General features: G+C 37.1%; 2 protein-coding genes and 1 pseudogene across 2 annotated transcripts; all 3 read left to right on the top strand.

Moving 5' to 3' along the window:
- The first annotated feature begins 3,204 nt into the window (after positions 1-3,204).
- Positions 3,205-4,288, top strand: LOC148927080 (putative disease resistance protein RXW24L). The gene has a single exon (XM_089069586.1). It carries the CDS (start codon positions 3,299-3,301, stop codon positions 4,286-4,288), a length of 990 nt encoding a protein of 329 aa, XP_088925712.1. The 5' UTR covers positions 3,205-3,298.
- Positions 4,289-4,594: 306 nt separating this feature from the next.
- LOC148927081 (putative late blight resistance protein homolog R1B-16) lies at positions 4,595-6,166 on the top strand. The gene has a single exon (XM_089069585.1). It carries the CDS (start codon positions 4,595-4,597, stop codon positions 6,164-6,166), a length of 1,572 nt encoding a protein of 523 aa, XP_088925711.1.
- A 1,624-nt stretch (positions 6,167-7,790) lies between these two features.
- Positions 7,791-17,289, top strand: LOC148927082 (putative late blight resistance protein homolog R1B-16; annotated as a pseudogene).
- Positions 17,290-17,508: the final 219 nt, after the last annotated feature.

Consider the following 17,508-nt stretch of genomic DNA (forward strand, 5'->3'; position numbering starts at 1 on the left):
AAAGTTTCCTTAGAAGGTGGAGACGTCACGTCCACTCCAATCTGTAATCAGTAAGGAGATCCACGAGTTATACAAACGCATGTTCATAATTCTAAAACTGGATGATGTGAAGAATTTGTTGCTCGAGTCCCACCTTGTACACAAACAGTACACGATGTTTCGTGACCAAAATGAGTATATATCTTTGATGATGATGAATCTCCACCCCGAGGAGGAGCTGGAGTATTTTAGTTCATTTTGGTTATAGTATTAGTTTAATTTCTTGTTGTTGTTTCTAGATTTCTGTTTAATTTTCAATTTATTATGTTAATGGAATTGCTTTATTTATATATTTTTTAAAGTTTTCTATAGATTTGGTTTCAAGATTAAGTTCCAGTTTTAGTTTTCTATTCAATGTTACATGAGTATAGTCTATACGTAAAAATAATATTTCGTTTATTATATATAGAGCTGCACCAATTATATGAATGCTACATATATAGTACATGCCATAAGTGCAAAAGTAATTCAAAACTATGACTAAATTAACACTTAATAATCTTAATTTGTATAATTACAGTTTTTTAGTTTTAGATCTAGTAGTAATATAAGAATCAAAATCATCGTTGGAAACATGAATCTCATTGTTTGCATGACAATCTGTAACAAATATCCTCCAATCCTATGTTTTTTTTGTTTTTGTTTTTAAAATTAAATGCATCAAAGAAAAATAAGAAGGGAATGGTGAAGATGGAGAATCGGAAATTGAATCGTGATGCAGTGACGTTTAATTTAAGGTTTTATTTATTTATTTAATTGCAAGCTAGGTTGTTTAGTTTCGGATTTTATTTTATTTATTTATTTTCAAGGTTGCGTGGAGTATATCTTTGAATTTAATTAAAACTTACTCCTATTCAATTTAAATGGGTAGAATTAAATTTATTAAGTATTAATTACAAATTCGAGTTTATCTCTTTGGAAGACAGATAGAGGGGAGAGAGAGAGGATAAAGAGTGTGTGATGAGAAAAAAATCATCACACATTTATGGGCACATCTATTAGTTATTAGTAAGGTAGGAATATGATCGAATAAAAACTCTAAATATTGTACAAATTCTAAATTATGATCTGGATCGTTAGAAAATGTTAACGGATGATAAAATATTAGTAATAAAAAATGTCAACACAATGTCAACGGTTGATGCTGCATTGACATGATATTGAAACTGTGTTAACATTTTTTATTGCTGTGATTTCGTCTAGATCATAATTTGGAGTTTGTACAATATTTAGAGTTTACAAATTATCACTACTCGAGTATAATATATCATATCTATTCTCAAAGAATAAATATGTTTATACTAATTGATTTAAATGTAATTAAAAATTACTCCACAAACCAATTTTAAATGGGAAATACTTAAAAATCTTATTATTTACACAGAATGATTTAAAAGTAATTAAAATTATGAATTGTTTTTAAATGTGAAATACTTTAAGAGCATCCGCAATGGTGCTTAGGCCAGCAATAGGCCAGCCATTCTCTCCCCTGCCACGTCAGCAACACTAAAAAATCTACCTGCCACATCAGATTTAGGCCAGCCATAGGCTAGCCATAGGCCAGCCGCAATAAAAATAATTCAAAATATACTACATTTACGGAATTAAAATTACGATTAAAATACAGAATTAAATTTACGAGACATATACGGGAAAATTCATTAATTTTATTAAAATAAAAAAAGTACATTAACTAAAAATCATAAAAATAACATAATAAAAAAAATCCGGGCTTCCACACACGAGCCGCCTTGAATCTGTTATAGTTTGCCGCTAACCGAACGGGGTCTCGCTGTATTGGGCTAGTTGCTGTTGTCCATATAGGTCTTAATTTTGTATTGGGCTAGTTGCTGTTGTCCATCGCTAGATGTTGCTTTTGTACATAAATTTAGAGATAGAGAAAATCGCGTTTATATAGTTTTTCAAAAATTAAAAAAAAGAATTAAATTTTTTTTTTTTAAAAAGAATTAAAAAAAATTAAAAAAAAAAAAAAAATTCGGCGCTGGCCGATCGCTGGCCGATCGGGCCGCCACAATGGCGGCCAGAGCATCGGCCAGCGCCGAGCGATCGGCCAGCCCACGCCGATCGGCTCTCCGATTTCGCGCTGGCCGACTCCAATGGTTCGGCTAGCCGATCGGCCAGCGCGACGAATCGGCTAGCCGGTCGCTAGTCGACCATTGCGGATGCTCTAAAAAATCCAATTATTTATATGTAGGAATTTATGTACAATTTATCACTATTCAAAAAATTATGGAGTAGTACAATATAAAAACACTTCAATAATGTATCCGACACCAAAATCTGGACAAGGATCCTATGTTGTTTTTTTTTTCTTGTGTTGAATTACACATTTCCACTCTGATTTTCTACATTTCACACACCTTTAAAAGATTAGAAATCCAAAATGACAGCAAATTAATTTCTGGCCCTCTCACGCGGAATGGAGTCAAGAGCAAAATTAAAACTTTTTACTAAAAATAAATAATTATTTAATTCGAAATCATATCTTAAAATGAAGTTAAAACAATATCAATGCTTACTAGTAGCAAATTAAACTACATATCTTACTGGAGAAAATAATCAACTTAAGTAGTTTCTATTAACTAGAGGCTAAACATTAGAAGTAATCAATTTAAAAAGCACTAATTCAATCCTTATAACGCCTAATTAACGAGAATTAAATAATCAACAAATATGAGTTCAAGCATAACGGCTCTATTGTAGGAAAAAATCATAAAATTTGGTTAAATTTTTGGTTCGCCCCGCAATTTCAAAATCAGTTCGAAAAAATTACAGTGTTTGCTTGCAATTATTCCATAACAATTTTTTTGAGCAAAAATGTAAATATGACGCTCAGAAACCTATAGGTGGATGTGTCTCGACTTGTCAAAACAATGTAGTCTATTTATAAAGAAATCATCGAAAATTGATTGTAAAACATCAACAATATATTACATGACTAGATCAACAAATTTCATGGATTCCCTAACTAGATTTTAATGTTGCGAAACAAATAATAATTTGATTAAATATAATAATTTTTTTGGCAAATTACATACATTTAAATTAAAGTTTATGTCATTTTCAAACTTGGTGACTTGCTTTTACAAAACATAATCATTGTTTTCAGAAATTTCCAAGAGCAACACCAACGTATGAGTTGGGACATTGTTTCAACCTTCAAAACTCATATAAATGTGTTCTTGAACATTGATTTTCTCAAATTCTTCTAAAAAAAATACTCTGTTTTACATAGATAATGGCAGCTTATGCAGCCTTGGTTTCTCTAATGCATCTCATTGATGACATCGAAAACCATCCTTCCCCTCCCATCTCTCTCGACAAACACCAAACTCGGTCTCTCACTCACAATGTTCACTTTCTGCAGGAATTTCTCCAAGCTTACAAGTCCCCAGTTTCTGACAGCAATGAAGCAGATCCATTGGAGATGCGTATCGCAGATGCAGCTTATACGGCTGAAGATGTTATCGAATCTCACATTGTCCGCAAGATCCAGCTCGATAGATCCAAAGCAGCTAAAACCAGAAGCTTCTTCCATTGCTTTCGAGGTCCAAAGGATCGCGGAAATGTCTCATCAAATCACGGCGATGATGATGAAGCGGAGAAGTTGTATCAAGGTGTGCAAAATGTGATAGAAGAAATGGATCGGATCAAGAGAGTGGCGAAGGAGGCCAACACTGAGAAGCCGGTGGTGCTTGGTGATCAAGATCAACGGCGTAGATTCGTCTCTTCTTCTTCCACTGGGAAGAAGAGTAGTGGTTTTATGGTGTTCTCTGATGATTTCTTGGACGGGATCATGGAAAAGCTCGTGGCGGACGCACCCGGTCGCCAAGTCATCCCCATTACTGGTATGGGTGGAATAGGTAAAACTGCTCTTGCAAAAGCTGTTTATTCGAAACAAGTTATTAAAGAGCGTTTTGATATTTGTGCTTGGGCCACTATTTCTGAACAATTCAACATAAAGGAGATTTTATGTGAACTTGTTTCTCAAGCTACTAACATAAACAAGAATTTACTTGGTGAAAAGAGTGAAGAAAAATTAGGACAAGAGTTATACAAATTTTTGTCGGGTAGAAGGTTTCTGATTGTAATGGATGATGTGTGGAATATCGAGTCTTGGGATGAGATACAACATTTCTTTCCTAACAATGGGAATTGTAGTCGGATAGTGGTGACGACTAGGCTATCACAGTTGAGTTCTCAATTGAATAATCATTATAGTCACTAAGTGAAATTTCTTGATGAGAGTAGTAGTTGGGTCCTATTCTCCAAAGCTGTGTTCGGTGAGGAACATTTTCCTCTGGAATTGGAGAAAATTGGAAAGAAAATTACAAACAATTGTAGAGGACTTCCTTTATCAATTGTTGTAGTGGGGGGTATTTTGAAAAATGTGGAACACACACAAGAATGTTGGGAATCAATAAAAAACAACTTAACTTCAGTGGTAAATTTGGATGATGATAAACATTGTCTGAGATTGTTGAAAAAGAGCTACAATCATTTGCCTGGCTATTTGAAGCCTTGTTTTTTATACATGGGTGTGTTTGAGGAAGATGATGTAATTAAAGTCTCAACGCTAACTAAACTATGGATTTCTGAAGGATTTCTTAATCCAATAGAAGGCAAAACTTTGGAAACAATTGGGAAAGGTTTCATAAAGGATTTAGTCGATAGAAATCTCATTTTAGTTGATAAGTTAGGGTGTACCGGAAACGTAAAAGAAGTCAAACTTCATGATTTGCTTAGAGATGTATCAGTGAACGAGGGCAAGAAAGAAGGATTTTATCATGTGATTGGAGAATCTAGTCCCCGAGGTATAAATAGCCAACGCCGCGTTGTTATACGCAGGAACACTTCAAAGGAGAAAGTCCTTGATGAGTTGCTATCTGTGTCAGACGCTCGTTCCATTATTTGGGAGCATGGGAAAGTTCCGGAGTGTCAGAAATTTGGATTGTTGAGGACAATACATGCACACAAAGAAAAAGAATTTTATGCGAATAATCTTGTGTCTCAGAATGCTAACACTATGCTCCTCCATCGTCAACTTCGCATACCATTTTGTTTTCCTTTCTTTCGGTATTATGGATTCATTTGGGCAATGTGCTCATACAAGTTCCGTACTTTCATATACAAAAACTATGTGATTTCTCTTGTGTCTCAGTATGTTAACTTGAGACACCTCGGTGTTGAAGTTGCTAGCATGTCTTCAGTTTTTTCTTCTTTCAATCACCTATGGAATTTGCAGAGATTGATAGTTTCTTGTCCACGTAGATCTACAGTGCCTAGTGAGATTTGGAAAATGACTCAACTAAGGCACATTGAGATGGCTGGGAGAAAATTTCTTCTGCCTGATCCATCAAGTGATGTTGCCATCATGGAGAATCTAGTGGTACTTGAGGGAGTACGTAATTTTAAGTGTGATGGAGAGATGGTTTTGAGAATTCCCAATATTAAGAAATTGAGGATACAATATTCAGGTAGCAAGGGAAAGGGCTATGATGATTATTACCGCCTGAGCAATATTGATCGTCTGTCTAAATTAGAATCTCTCGATATCTTGTGTTGGTTTGATTTCAGAGGGAATGCCTCTTTGTATAAGCTCACCTTTCCCCAAACCCTAAAGAGTTTGAATCTTCAAATGGAGCTTCACTTTGAATGGGAACCGATGTTGGAAAAGATAGATTTGTTGCCCCTTCTTGAGAAGTTGAAATTGTGGTTTGGATGCTTTGGAACAGCCAAGTGGGAAATATTTGAAGATCAATTCCCTTGTCTCAAATACTTGGGGTTGTTTGGGTGCCATAGCTTGAAACATTTGACTACAGAAGTGAACTCCATTTTTCCATGCCTTGAGAAGCTTCACCATTATAATATGAAAGGATTGGTAAGTATCCCATCTGAAATTGGATACATACCGACTCTCCAGTGCATAGAGATGAATCTTCCCAACGAATCAATGGTGAAATGTGCAAAAGAGATTGTAGAGGAGCAAATGGATTTACAAGGAGACAATCTTCCCTTTCGTATTCAAGTTTGGCATCGCAAGAAGAACCAATCAATGCAGAGTTTCGCAGGTCCCAACTTCAAAGTTCATATATCTGATTTCTAGTATTAGGTTTGAGATTTGTTTTCTTCACATTTTCAATGAAGTATTGTTGTATTTGCAATTGTAATAGTTTACCTTATGTTAAAATATTCTACAATGCATTTACATCAATCTCATAAAACTTGTATGGAGGCAGGGTATATTCATTATACTATTTGTGATGTGAATTTCACTCAAAACAATCTCAATACAAAAACCCTTTCATTTTTCTTTCAAAGTTCTTTTATTTTGATTTAAAATTTATTTAGAGATAAAAAAATAATTGTTAATACAAGTGTGTAATAGGAAACTAAGTTGGTAATCTTACTTAAATCAACATGATATTTGTAAATTGAAATACGAACTAAATTTTATTGCGGCATCTTTTTTGTTTTCGGTTTATTTGATTCATGCATGCATTGAGAAAACAATGGTTTCTTATTTCAGTCTGTATAAATAGAGACGGAATTATCACATGATATAATACTACTGAGAGTGAGATATTGCATACCTTTCTCTCTTTGAAAAATAATCTAAATTTTGGATGACAGGATTTTTAATACACAGTTGATAAATAAGAGAAAGAAAAGAAAAATTGAGTAAAATATCAGAGAGAAGATAGAGAGAAAAAGAATTAATGTTAAGAAATTTTACATAAATAGAAATAAACTAATTTTAATGGGCTGATTAAAAAAAAAAAAAAAAAAAAATAAGACTGATTTTTTTAGTTAATGAAATATTACAATTTGAGGCGAAAAAGTAAAGCTCATCTTTTTTTCTTTTTTTTTGGTTTGACCACAGGTGTACCGAACCCACCTTCGGCGGAATTCGACTAATCCTGCTCGACCGGGTTTGCAGATTAAGGCCGAAAGTCTCCCAGCGGATGGTATGATTTGAATCCGTGACCTCAAGGTCACCATAGCTCCGCGCTGCCAACTGCGCTACGACCCGTTGGTAGTAAAGCTTATCTTTTAATTGTATTGCTTCTCTTGAAGCCCAAATATTTTTGGAAACAGGCCGATGATGGGACAGTAGGCCCAACAACTTATTAATATTTATGACCCATCTCTCTTTAAACTGAATATTTAATATTTTCTCAGATCATTACTTTCAAAGCACCAAACATAACTAAAAATAAAATAATAAATTGGTCGATTTATTACCCTTAATCTAGTCTGATTTGTAAAGTTGTCTCGATAAACATTGAATCGCTTAAAAGAAATTAATGTTGAACCAATTATAATAGTGCATAACTTAAGGCCACATAAGCATTACACCAAAAACAACTTAATTAGTGAAAATATATATAACTACAAGTGGATCTAATATTTTTAAAAATTATTCTTTTTGGTGTTAATGGTTGTAGGTAGATGCTCTAAATTCCGTAATTAGGTGGGATGACAATTTTACTCATCAAATTTAAAGAAATTGAGTCGTTTCAGCAACTTGTACCCAAATATAATTTTTTCTTAGGAAAATAAAAACATAGTACTCTTTCACAAGTTGCCATGATTCTCCATGCTCAAATTTTCCTCATAGAGTAGAAAGAAAAGAAAAAGAACAAATCAATAAAGTGTAATAGTTGAAGGCATATGAAAATCACATTATATTGTCTAAGATTAATCGTTGGAATGGAGGTTGGAATGAAATGACAGCCTATGCAGCCTTGGTTTCTCTAATGCATCTCATTGATGACATCGAAAACCATCCTTCCCCTCCCATCTCTCTCGACAAACACCAAACTCGGTCTCTCACTCAAAATGTTCACTTCCTGCAGGAATTTCTTCAAGCTTACAAGTCCCCAGTTTCTGACAGCAATGAAGCAGATCCATTGGAGATGCGTATCGCAGATGCAGCTTATGCGGCTGAAGATGTTATCGAATCTCACATTGTCCGCAAGATCCAGCTCGATAGATCCAAAGCAGCTAAAACCAGAAGCTTCTTCCATTGCTTTCGAGGTCCAAAGGATCCCGGAAATGTGAAATCAAATCACGGTGATGGCGATGGTGATGAAGCGGAGAAGTTGTATCAAGGTGTGCAAAATGTGGTTGAAGAAATGGATCGGATCAAGAGAGTGGCGATGGAGGCCAACACTGAGAAGGCGATGGTGCTCGGTGATCAAGGGCGGAGATTCGTCTCTTCTTCTTCTTCCACCGGGAAGAAGAGTAGTGGCGTGATGGTGTTCTCTGATGATGACTTGAACGGGATCATGGAAAATCTCGTGGTGGATGCACCCGGTCGCCAAGTCATCCCCATTACAGGTATAGGTGGAATAGGTAAAACTGCTCTTGCAAAAGCTGTTTATTCGAAACAAGTTATTAAAGAGCGTTTTGATGTTTGTGCTGGGGCTACTATTTCTAAACAATTCAACATAAGAGAGATTTTATGTGAACTTGTTTCTCAAGCTACTAACGCAAATAAGAAATTACTTGGTGAAAAGAGTGACGAAAAATTAGGAGAAGAGCTATACAAATTTTTGTGGGGTAAAAGGTTTCTGATTGTAATGGATGATGTGTGGAACATCGAGTCTTGGGATGAGATACAACATTTCTTTCCTAACAATGGGAATTGTAGTCGGATAGTGGTGACGACTAGGTTATCCCAGTTGAGTCCTCAATTGAATAATCATTATAGTTACCAAGTGAAATTTCTTGATGAGAGTAGTAGTTGGGTCCTATTCTCCTAAACTGTGTTTGGAGAGGAACCTTTTCCTCTTGAATTGGAGAAAATTGGAAAGGAAATTACAAACAATTGTAGAGGACTTCCTTTATCAATTGTTGTAGTGGGAGGTATTTTGAAAAATATTGAACACACAAAAGAGTGTTGGGAATCAATAAGAAACAACTTAACTTCAGTGGTGAATTTGGATGATGATAAGCATTGCTTGAGATTGTTGAAAAAGAGCTACGATCATTTGTCTGTCTACTTAAAGCCTTGTTTTTTATACATGGGCATGTTTGAGGAAGATGATGCAATTAAAGTCTCTATGGTAATCAAACTATGGATTTCTGAAGGATTTCTCAAACCAGTAGAAGAAAAACTTTGGAAACAATTGGGAAAAGGTTCATAAAGGATTTAGTTGATAGAAATCTCATTTTAGTTGATCGGCTGGGTAGTAACGGAAACATAAATGAAGTCAAACTTCATGATTTGCTTAGAGATGTTTCAGTGAACGAGGACAAGAAAGATGGATTTTATCATGTGATTGGAGAATCTAGTCCCCGAGGCATTAATAGCCAATGCCGCGTTGTTATACGCAGGATTGTAGGAAAACATGGAACATGTGGGAAATTTGAAAAGGCTAGGCCTTTGGCCTTTCATCTTTTGGTAACCTCCAAATGCTTTATGGTATGCCTTAATGTCTAGACCTTTGAGGTGGTCTCCCCTATCCTATAAATAGGTGGAGTTTGGGAGAGGAAAACACACCAACAATCAATCTCTCTTCTCTCTAAGCTCAAGCATTCTAGTTCGCATCTTAGGATCATTGCATTGCTCGGTTCTCGCCTCCAATTCAAGTTCGCCGGACCCTACGAGTTTGAGGTGCTTCAACTCGGTAGGAGGAAAGTTGTTTCATCTTTGGGGACGTTGCGCCAATCCGTGAGCACTAGCCGGAGCGTATCTCGTCTTGCGGAGAGAGGGTTACCTCGACTCGACTTGAAGAAGACTGTAGTTTGCATCTTGATCCTTTTATTACATTAACGTTGTTTAATTTACCTTCTAGCTTTTTGGTTCTTTTGTAATAGCAATAGTTTGCCCGTGTAAAGGCTACACTATTTCCAACAATCGCAAGACGAGATACTGTACTCTTACCATCATCATGTCGACCGAAGCCGGAGGAAACATAAAATTCAAAGCTGGAATGAAGCAACAAACAGACGCAATGTCGATGCGCAATGAAGTGGTTAATTTCTTGAGATCCATTCTCTTGATAATTGTGTTTATCGTTTGTTATTTGACAAGCAAGACCAGTTTTGACTTGGTAGTAATAATGAATGGTTTGTTGATACGGGTGCCACATGTCATGTGTGCTCCGAGAGATGCATTTTTCTTACTTACAAATCTGTTGGAGGTAGAAAATTACACATGGGAAACCAAGCCTCTTCTAAGGTGGTTGGTGTGGGTAACGTGTTCCTAAAATTAGGATCTGGAAAGGTTCTTACCCTTAAGGATGTGCTGCATGTCCCAGACATTCGGAATAATTTGGTGTCAGGCTCACTTCTAGTAAATCATGGATTTTCACTAGAATTTGAGTGTGAAAAGGTTATATTGACCAAGTATGGAAAGTTCATAGGTGAAGGTCACCTAGTGAATGGGCTTTTTGAGCTGAATGTTATGGTCATCACCGTGGAAAAGCAATAAGCAATAAGGAAGATGACACATCTTCTTATTTGCTTGAGTGCTCTGATTTATGGCATAAAAGATTAGGACATGTAAATCTAAATGCTATAAACAGATTAGTAAATCTTGATTTACTAAAAGTTGATGAGTTAATTCACAAAAGAAATATGAAGTCTGTGTTGAAACAAAAATGACCAAGTTGCCATTCCGTTCGGTAGAACGGAGCACAAAACCTCTAGAATTGATCCATACAGATATATGTGATTTAAACTTTGTGCAAACCAGAGGTGGTAAAAAGTATTTCATCACATTCATTGATGATTGCACGAGGTATTGTTACATTTACTTATTAAGAAGTAAAGATGAGACAATTGAAGCGTTTAAAGACTTCAAAAATGAAGCCGAAAATCAACTTAATTGTCGAATTAAGTGTGTTCGAAGTGATAGAGGTGGTGAATATGTGGCGCCGTTTGCAATTTTATGTCATGCAAGTGGTATAATTCACCAAACCACGGCTCCATATTCTCCTCAGTCGAATGGTGTTGCTGAGCGCAAAAATCGAACACTGAAAGAGGTGATGAATGCTTTGTTGATTAATTCAGGATTATCCCAGAACATGTGGGGGGAAGCTTTGCTAACCGCAAATTACATCTTGAATAAGATTCCACTCAAAATTAGGGATGTGACTCCTTATGAATTGTGGAAGGGAAAGCAACCTTCATATACATACCTTAAAGTGTGGGGGTGTTTAGCAAAGGTACAAGTGCCGCCTCCAAAACAAGTTGCAATTGGCCCTAAAACAGTCGATTGTATCTTTATTGGATATGCATTGAACAGTTGCGCATGTCGCTTCTTAGTTCATAAGTCAGCTATACATGATGTAGCTGAAGGAACAGTAATTGAGTCAAGGAATGTTGTATTCTTTGAGAATGTGTTTCCTTGCAAGAAGCAAGATGATCGTTCTAGTGAAAGAATGATGGATGAAACCACTAGTTCTAATTCTCCAAAAGTGACGAGGACAAGTCTTGAGGATGTAGAACCAAGACGTGGTAAAAGAGTTAGAGTGGCTAAGACTTTTGGTCCAGAATTCATAACTTTTATGTTGGATGGTGAACCAAAGTCACTATCAGATGCATTGTCTGGCCCAGACGCGGTGTGGTGGCTAGAAGCTATCAACAGTGAAATGGAATCCATTATGCTAAATAACACATGTTAGTAGACTTGCCGGAAGGCTGCAAGGCCTTAGGATGCAAGTGGATTCTGATAAAGAAATATAAACCCGATGGTACTGTAGATAAGTACAAAGCTCGCCTAGTGGTGAAAGGCGTCAAGCAGAATGAAGGGCATGACTTATTTGATACTTACTCACCTGTTACGAGAATAGCTTCCATCCGGGTGCTTCTTGCGATTGCTGCGTTGCACAATCTTGAGATTTTACCAAATGAATGTGAAAACTGCGTTTCTGAATGGTGATTTGGATGAAGAGATATACATGGAGCAACATGAAGGGTTTGTTGTGCCCGGGCAAGAACGCAAGGTATGCAAATTAGTAAAGTCTCTTTATGGATTGAAGCAAGCGCTGTTGCAATGGCACTTGAAGTTCGACAATGTGATGTTGTCAAATGGATTCACTATCAATGAGTGTGATAAGTGTGTTTACATTAAGAACACAGATAACGAGTTTGTTATTGTGTGTCTGTATGTTGATGATATGTTGATAATGGGCAGCAATAGTGCCATTATTAACGAGACAAAAAACATGTTGAAAATAAATTTCGATATGAAAGATATGGGTCTTGCTGATGTGATTCTCGGAATCAAAATAGTGAGAACTAATGAGGGAATTGCTTTAACGCAATTGCATTATGCTGAGAAAATGCTTAAGAAATTCAACTCGTTTGATTGTAAGCCAGCAAAGACTCCTTTGGAGCTTAATGTCCATCTAAGCAAGAATATGAGTGAGCCTATTACTCAAGGAGAGTATGCAAAGGTTATAGGAAGTCTTATGTTTATCACGAACTGTACTAGACCAGATCTTGCTTGTACAGTGAACAAGTTGAGCCGATTCACGAGCAATCCAAGCAAGGAACATTGGAAAGCTCTGTGCAGAGTTTTGAGATACTTGAAGTATACTATTGACTTTGGATTGCACTACACAAGATATCCCCAAGTACTTGAAGGGTACTGTGACACAAATTGGATCTCTGATTCAAAAGACTCATTTTTGACGAGTGGGTATGTCTTCACTGTGGGGGGTGGTGCTGTTTCGTGGATGTCAGCGAAACAGACGTGTATTGCTCGCTCCACCATGGAATCAGAGTTTATCGCTTTGGATAAAACAGGGGAAGAAGCTGAGTGGCTCTGAAATTTCCTAGAATGTATTCCATGTTGGAAGAAGCTAGTGCCCACAGTAGTGATACACTGTGATAGTAAAGCAGCTATAGGTAGAACACACAGTGGCTTCTATAATGGTAAGTCTCGACACATTCGTCGACGACATAATACTGTAAGACAGTTGATCACAAGTGGTGTTATCGCAGTTGACTATGTTAAGTCGGTGGACAACATAGCGGATCCATTAACAAAAGGTTTAAACCGTGATCAAATGCATAAATTGCTAAAAGGAATGGGACTGAAAACCACATCTTAAAAGATGAGTATAGTGGTAACCCAACCATACGATTGGAGATCCCATGAGATTGGTTCAATGGGAAACGAAGCTATACAAATCTAGTTGTAACACTCAGAAGATTTTAATCTTCGCCCATTCTTTAGAAAGCATTGAGTGTTGTAACCTGCACGTGGTAAGAGGTTAAGTCTTTTGACTTTTAATGATTCTTGAAATCTCAGGGAGATGAAGTATGGAGGATACTCACGAAAGAATCACCTATGTAAGTGAGAAGTGAGGCCGCTTCGTGTGTGTGAGTCACTTATGAATTCCAAAGAGGTGTTCCACGGCCGAAACGGACACAAACGTGAGAACTGATGGAGTTGAGACAATATTGTGTTGATACTATTGACTAGGCATACACCAAGGAGGAATAGTTCAAGGCATCGCGTCCATTAGCCCGCCGGTATGTCCGATAGTGTTGACTATGGAAGGTTCAAAACCACAAGTTACCTCTCCAAAGACAGTATCGTTTCTCGAGAACTGAGCAAAGAGTCTGCATACGTGCATTTGTGTCCGGTGTTGGTTTGAGCTTGCGGCGCTCTAACCAATGTGTGGGATTGTAGGAAAACATGGAACATGTGGGAAATTTGAAAAGGCTAGGCCTTTGGCCTTTCATCTTTTGGTAACCTCCAAATGCTTTATGGTATGCCTTAATGTCAAGACCTTTGAGGTGGTCTCCCCTATCCTATAAATAGGTGGAGTTTGGGAGAGGAGAACACACCAACAATCATTCTCTCTTCTCTCTAAGCTCAAGCATTCTAGTTCGCATCTTAGGATCATTGCATTGCTCGGTTCTCGCCTCCAATTCAAGTTCGCCGGAGCCTACGAGTTTGAGGTGCTTCAACTCGGTAGGAGGAAAGTCGTTTCATCTTTGGGGGCGTTGCGCCAATCCGTGAGCACTAGCAGAGGCGTATCTCGTCTTGCTGAGAGAGGGTTACCTCGACTCGACTTGAAAAAGACTATAGTTTGCATCTTGATCCTTTTATTAAATTAACTTTGTTTAATTTACCTTCTAGCTTTTTGGTTCTTTTGTAATAGCAAGAGTTTGCCCGTGTAAAGGCTACACTATTTCCAACAAGGAACACTTCAAAGAAGAACGTCCTTGATGAGTTGCTATCTATGTCAGATGCTCGTTCCATTATTTGGGAGCATGGGAAAGTTCCGCGGTGTCAGAAATTTGGATTGTTGAGGACAATACACGCATATAAAGATGATAAAAATACGATGAATAATCTTGTGTCTCGAGAAGTTAACTATTGGCACCTCCATCAAACTATTATGCAACCATTTGAATACCATTCCGTTCGGTATTATGGATTCTTTTGGGCAATATGCTCATACAAGTTCCGTACATTCACATACAAAAACTATGTGAATTCTCTTGTGTCTCGGTATGTTAACTTGAGACCACTCTGTGTTGAAATTGCTAGCATGTCTTCAGTTTTTTCTTCTTTCAATCACCTTTGGAATCTGCAGAGATCGACAGCTTCGTGTCCACGTAGATGTAATGTGCCTAGTGAGATATGGAAAATGCCTCAACTAAGGCACATTGAGATGGCAGGGAGCACGCAATTTCAAGTGCGATGGAAAGATCGTTTCGAGAATTCCTAATATTAGGAAATTGAAGATACAACATTCAGGTAGCAAGGGAAAGGGCTATGATGATTAGTATAGTCTGAGCAATATTGATCGTCTGTGTAGATTAGAATCTCTCGATATCTTGTGTTGGTTTGATTTTAGAGGGAATACCTCTTTGTACAAGCTCACCTTTCCCCAAACCCTAAAGAGTTTAAATCTTCAAATGGAACTTCACTTTGAATGGGAGCCGATGTTGGAAAAGATAGGTTTGTTGCCCCTTCTTGAGAAGTTGAAGTTGTGGTTTGGATGCTTTGGAATAGCCAAGTGGGAAATATTTGAAGATCAATTCCCTTGTCTCAAATACTTGAGGTTGTTTGGATGTCACAGCTTGAAACATTTGACTATAGAAGCGAACTCCATTTTTCCATGCCTTGAGAAGCTTCAGCTTTATTATTTGTGTTGAATATTTGTTGTCTACTTTAATTGGACCTTGGGTATTTAATTAAGTTTTGGGCCTGTCCCAAATTGATTAAATGCTATGGCCAATGTTTGTGTAATGGTGGCCCAACCCGGCTTGATCCATTACTTACCCGGGCTGCACCGATGCTTGCCACGTGGGAATCTCACACAGATCCTGCTTTGTGGCCGTTGATTCTGTGTTGTGTTTGTTAAGTGAGAGGCCGACCTCTCACTTACCCTAATTCAACCACTCACCTCTCTCTCTCTTTCCAGTATTCTCTCTGCCTTCTCTCTTCTTTCTCTCTCTTGTTTTCAGGCGACTTCGCTGGTGAACTCCTCAGATCTTTGGGTTACACCGATTGATCCTTGTTTTAGTGGGTCCTATCGGTTTAGATATTGAGTTTGGAGACTTTCTCAGTTTCCAACAGAGTACTTGAAGGATTCTTACTTAGGGTTTGAATCTGGTGAAGTCTGGCGTTCAAGAAGTGAGAACTTGTGAGGATCTTGTGAGTTTCTGGTGACTGTGAGGTGTTCTGATAGTCTGGGTGGCATTCGGTGCGGCTAGGGTTTCCTGACCTAGCATTCAAAGGTTTCTCATCGTGTGACTTGTGGTAGAAGCGCGTGGGGAGGTCCTTGGCCTAGTGTAGTCACTGTTGTCAATGACGGATCCAGAAACTAGAGCTCGTGGGGTCGGACAAAAAATTTAATATGATAGTATAATATTTAAATAATTACTCCCTCCGTCCCAGATAATTCGGAACACTTTGACTTGGCACGGGTTTTAAGAAATCTAATGGAAAGTGAGTTGAAAAAGTTGGTGGGATGTGGGGTCCACTACCAAAAATGGTAAAAGTAAAGTGGGACAAATTATGTGGGACGGCCCAAAGAATAATAGGTCGAATTATCTGGGACGGAGGGAGTATTATTTAATTTATATACAATTTTTAAATAGTTATTTTTATCATTTTTGCAGTCCCTTTTGTTAATTTCTTTAGTATAGGAGTATCATTTAATATTATTCCTAGTATTTGTTATTACAAATTTAATTGTTAATTTCAACAAAATTAAAAATAAAACTAAAAACACATTTTTTTAATATTTAACACATTTATAGGATCTAGTAAACTAAATTAATTGCACAAAATAAACAGCCGCATAGTAAATAGGAGTACCACTATACATTAATAATATGTTTATTGCATAAAATATTACTTAAAAATGAAGGAATCAAAATAAAAATCTTCAATAAAAGAAATATCCCTATATTTACTAAAACGACGCCTCGATCTTCTCCCAAAACTAGTCTACAGACTACAGTTTTCTTCTCTTTCAAAGTAGAGCAACGGAGTTCTCTTCTCCATTACTAAATTTCCTCTTCATTTAAATTTTCTAATCCATAACAATGGTTTCTCTGTATTTTTTATCCTCCCCCCACAATTTTTCTCTAATTTTCCAAGAAGACAAAGTTGTCGAGGGGTCGGGAGGCGGAGCTGCCATGGGTCGCCGGCAAATTACAGAGCTTCCCGGTGGCACTCACGGACCGATGGTGGGGTCGGCCGACCCCACCCGACCCCACCTGGGTCCGTCATTGACTGTTGTGACCTGAGCCATATCCTTACTATTCTGTCTTAGTTGCATTTACTTGTTGTTACTTAGATCCGAAAGGATCTTGTGTTGGTTCACTGATCTATCTACTTGAGTGTGCAGGTACTAATTGGACAAGGACTTGGGTTCCAGATTGTTTGAAATCTTGGAATAGTTAGGGCTCGAATTAGGGTTCGATATCTGTAATAGTTAGATACCTCTGTGAGTTAGATTACTTGTAACCTTGTAATACCTTTGTACTTGGCCTGTAACTTCTGAGATTAGCCATCTCAGAACCCAATTAATAAAGAGGTCCCGCTAATTAGCGAATTCCGAGTGATCTGATCCCTACAATTTGAAAGGATTGGAAAGTATTCCATCTGAAATTGGATACATACCGACTCTCCAAAACATACAGATGGATCTTCCCAACGAATCAATGGTGAAATGTGCAAAACATACAGATGGATCACTAGTTGTCATGATTCTCCATGCTCAAAATTTCCTCATAGAGTAGAAAGAAAAGAAAAAACAAATCAATAAAGTGTAATAGTTAAAGTATGAAAATCACATTATATTGTCTACGATTAATCGTTGGAAATAACGCAATTATATGTTAATTTAATCCGTAACAATCTAGTCTTTTATAGTTATTGAACATGCCAAAATTTTCCAATAATTAAAGTACATGATCAAGAAAATAGCAATAGAGAAGCAATTAAAAATAGAAATAACA

The sequence above is a fragment of the Salvia hispanica genome, chromosome 4 (assembly GCF_029641045.1).
Source record: "Salvia hispanica isolate PSC_SH4W2 chromosome 4, Shi_PSC_v1, whole genome shotgun sequence".
Classification (NCBI taxonomy): domain Eukaryota; kingdom Viridiplantae; phylum Streptophyta; class Magnoliopsida; order Lamiales; family Lamiaceae; genus Salvia; species Salvia hispanica.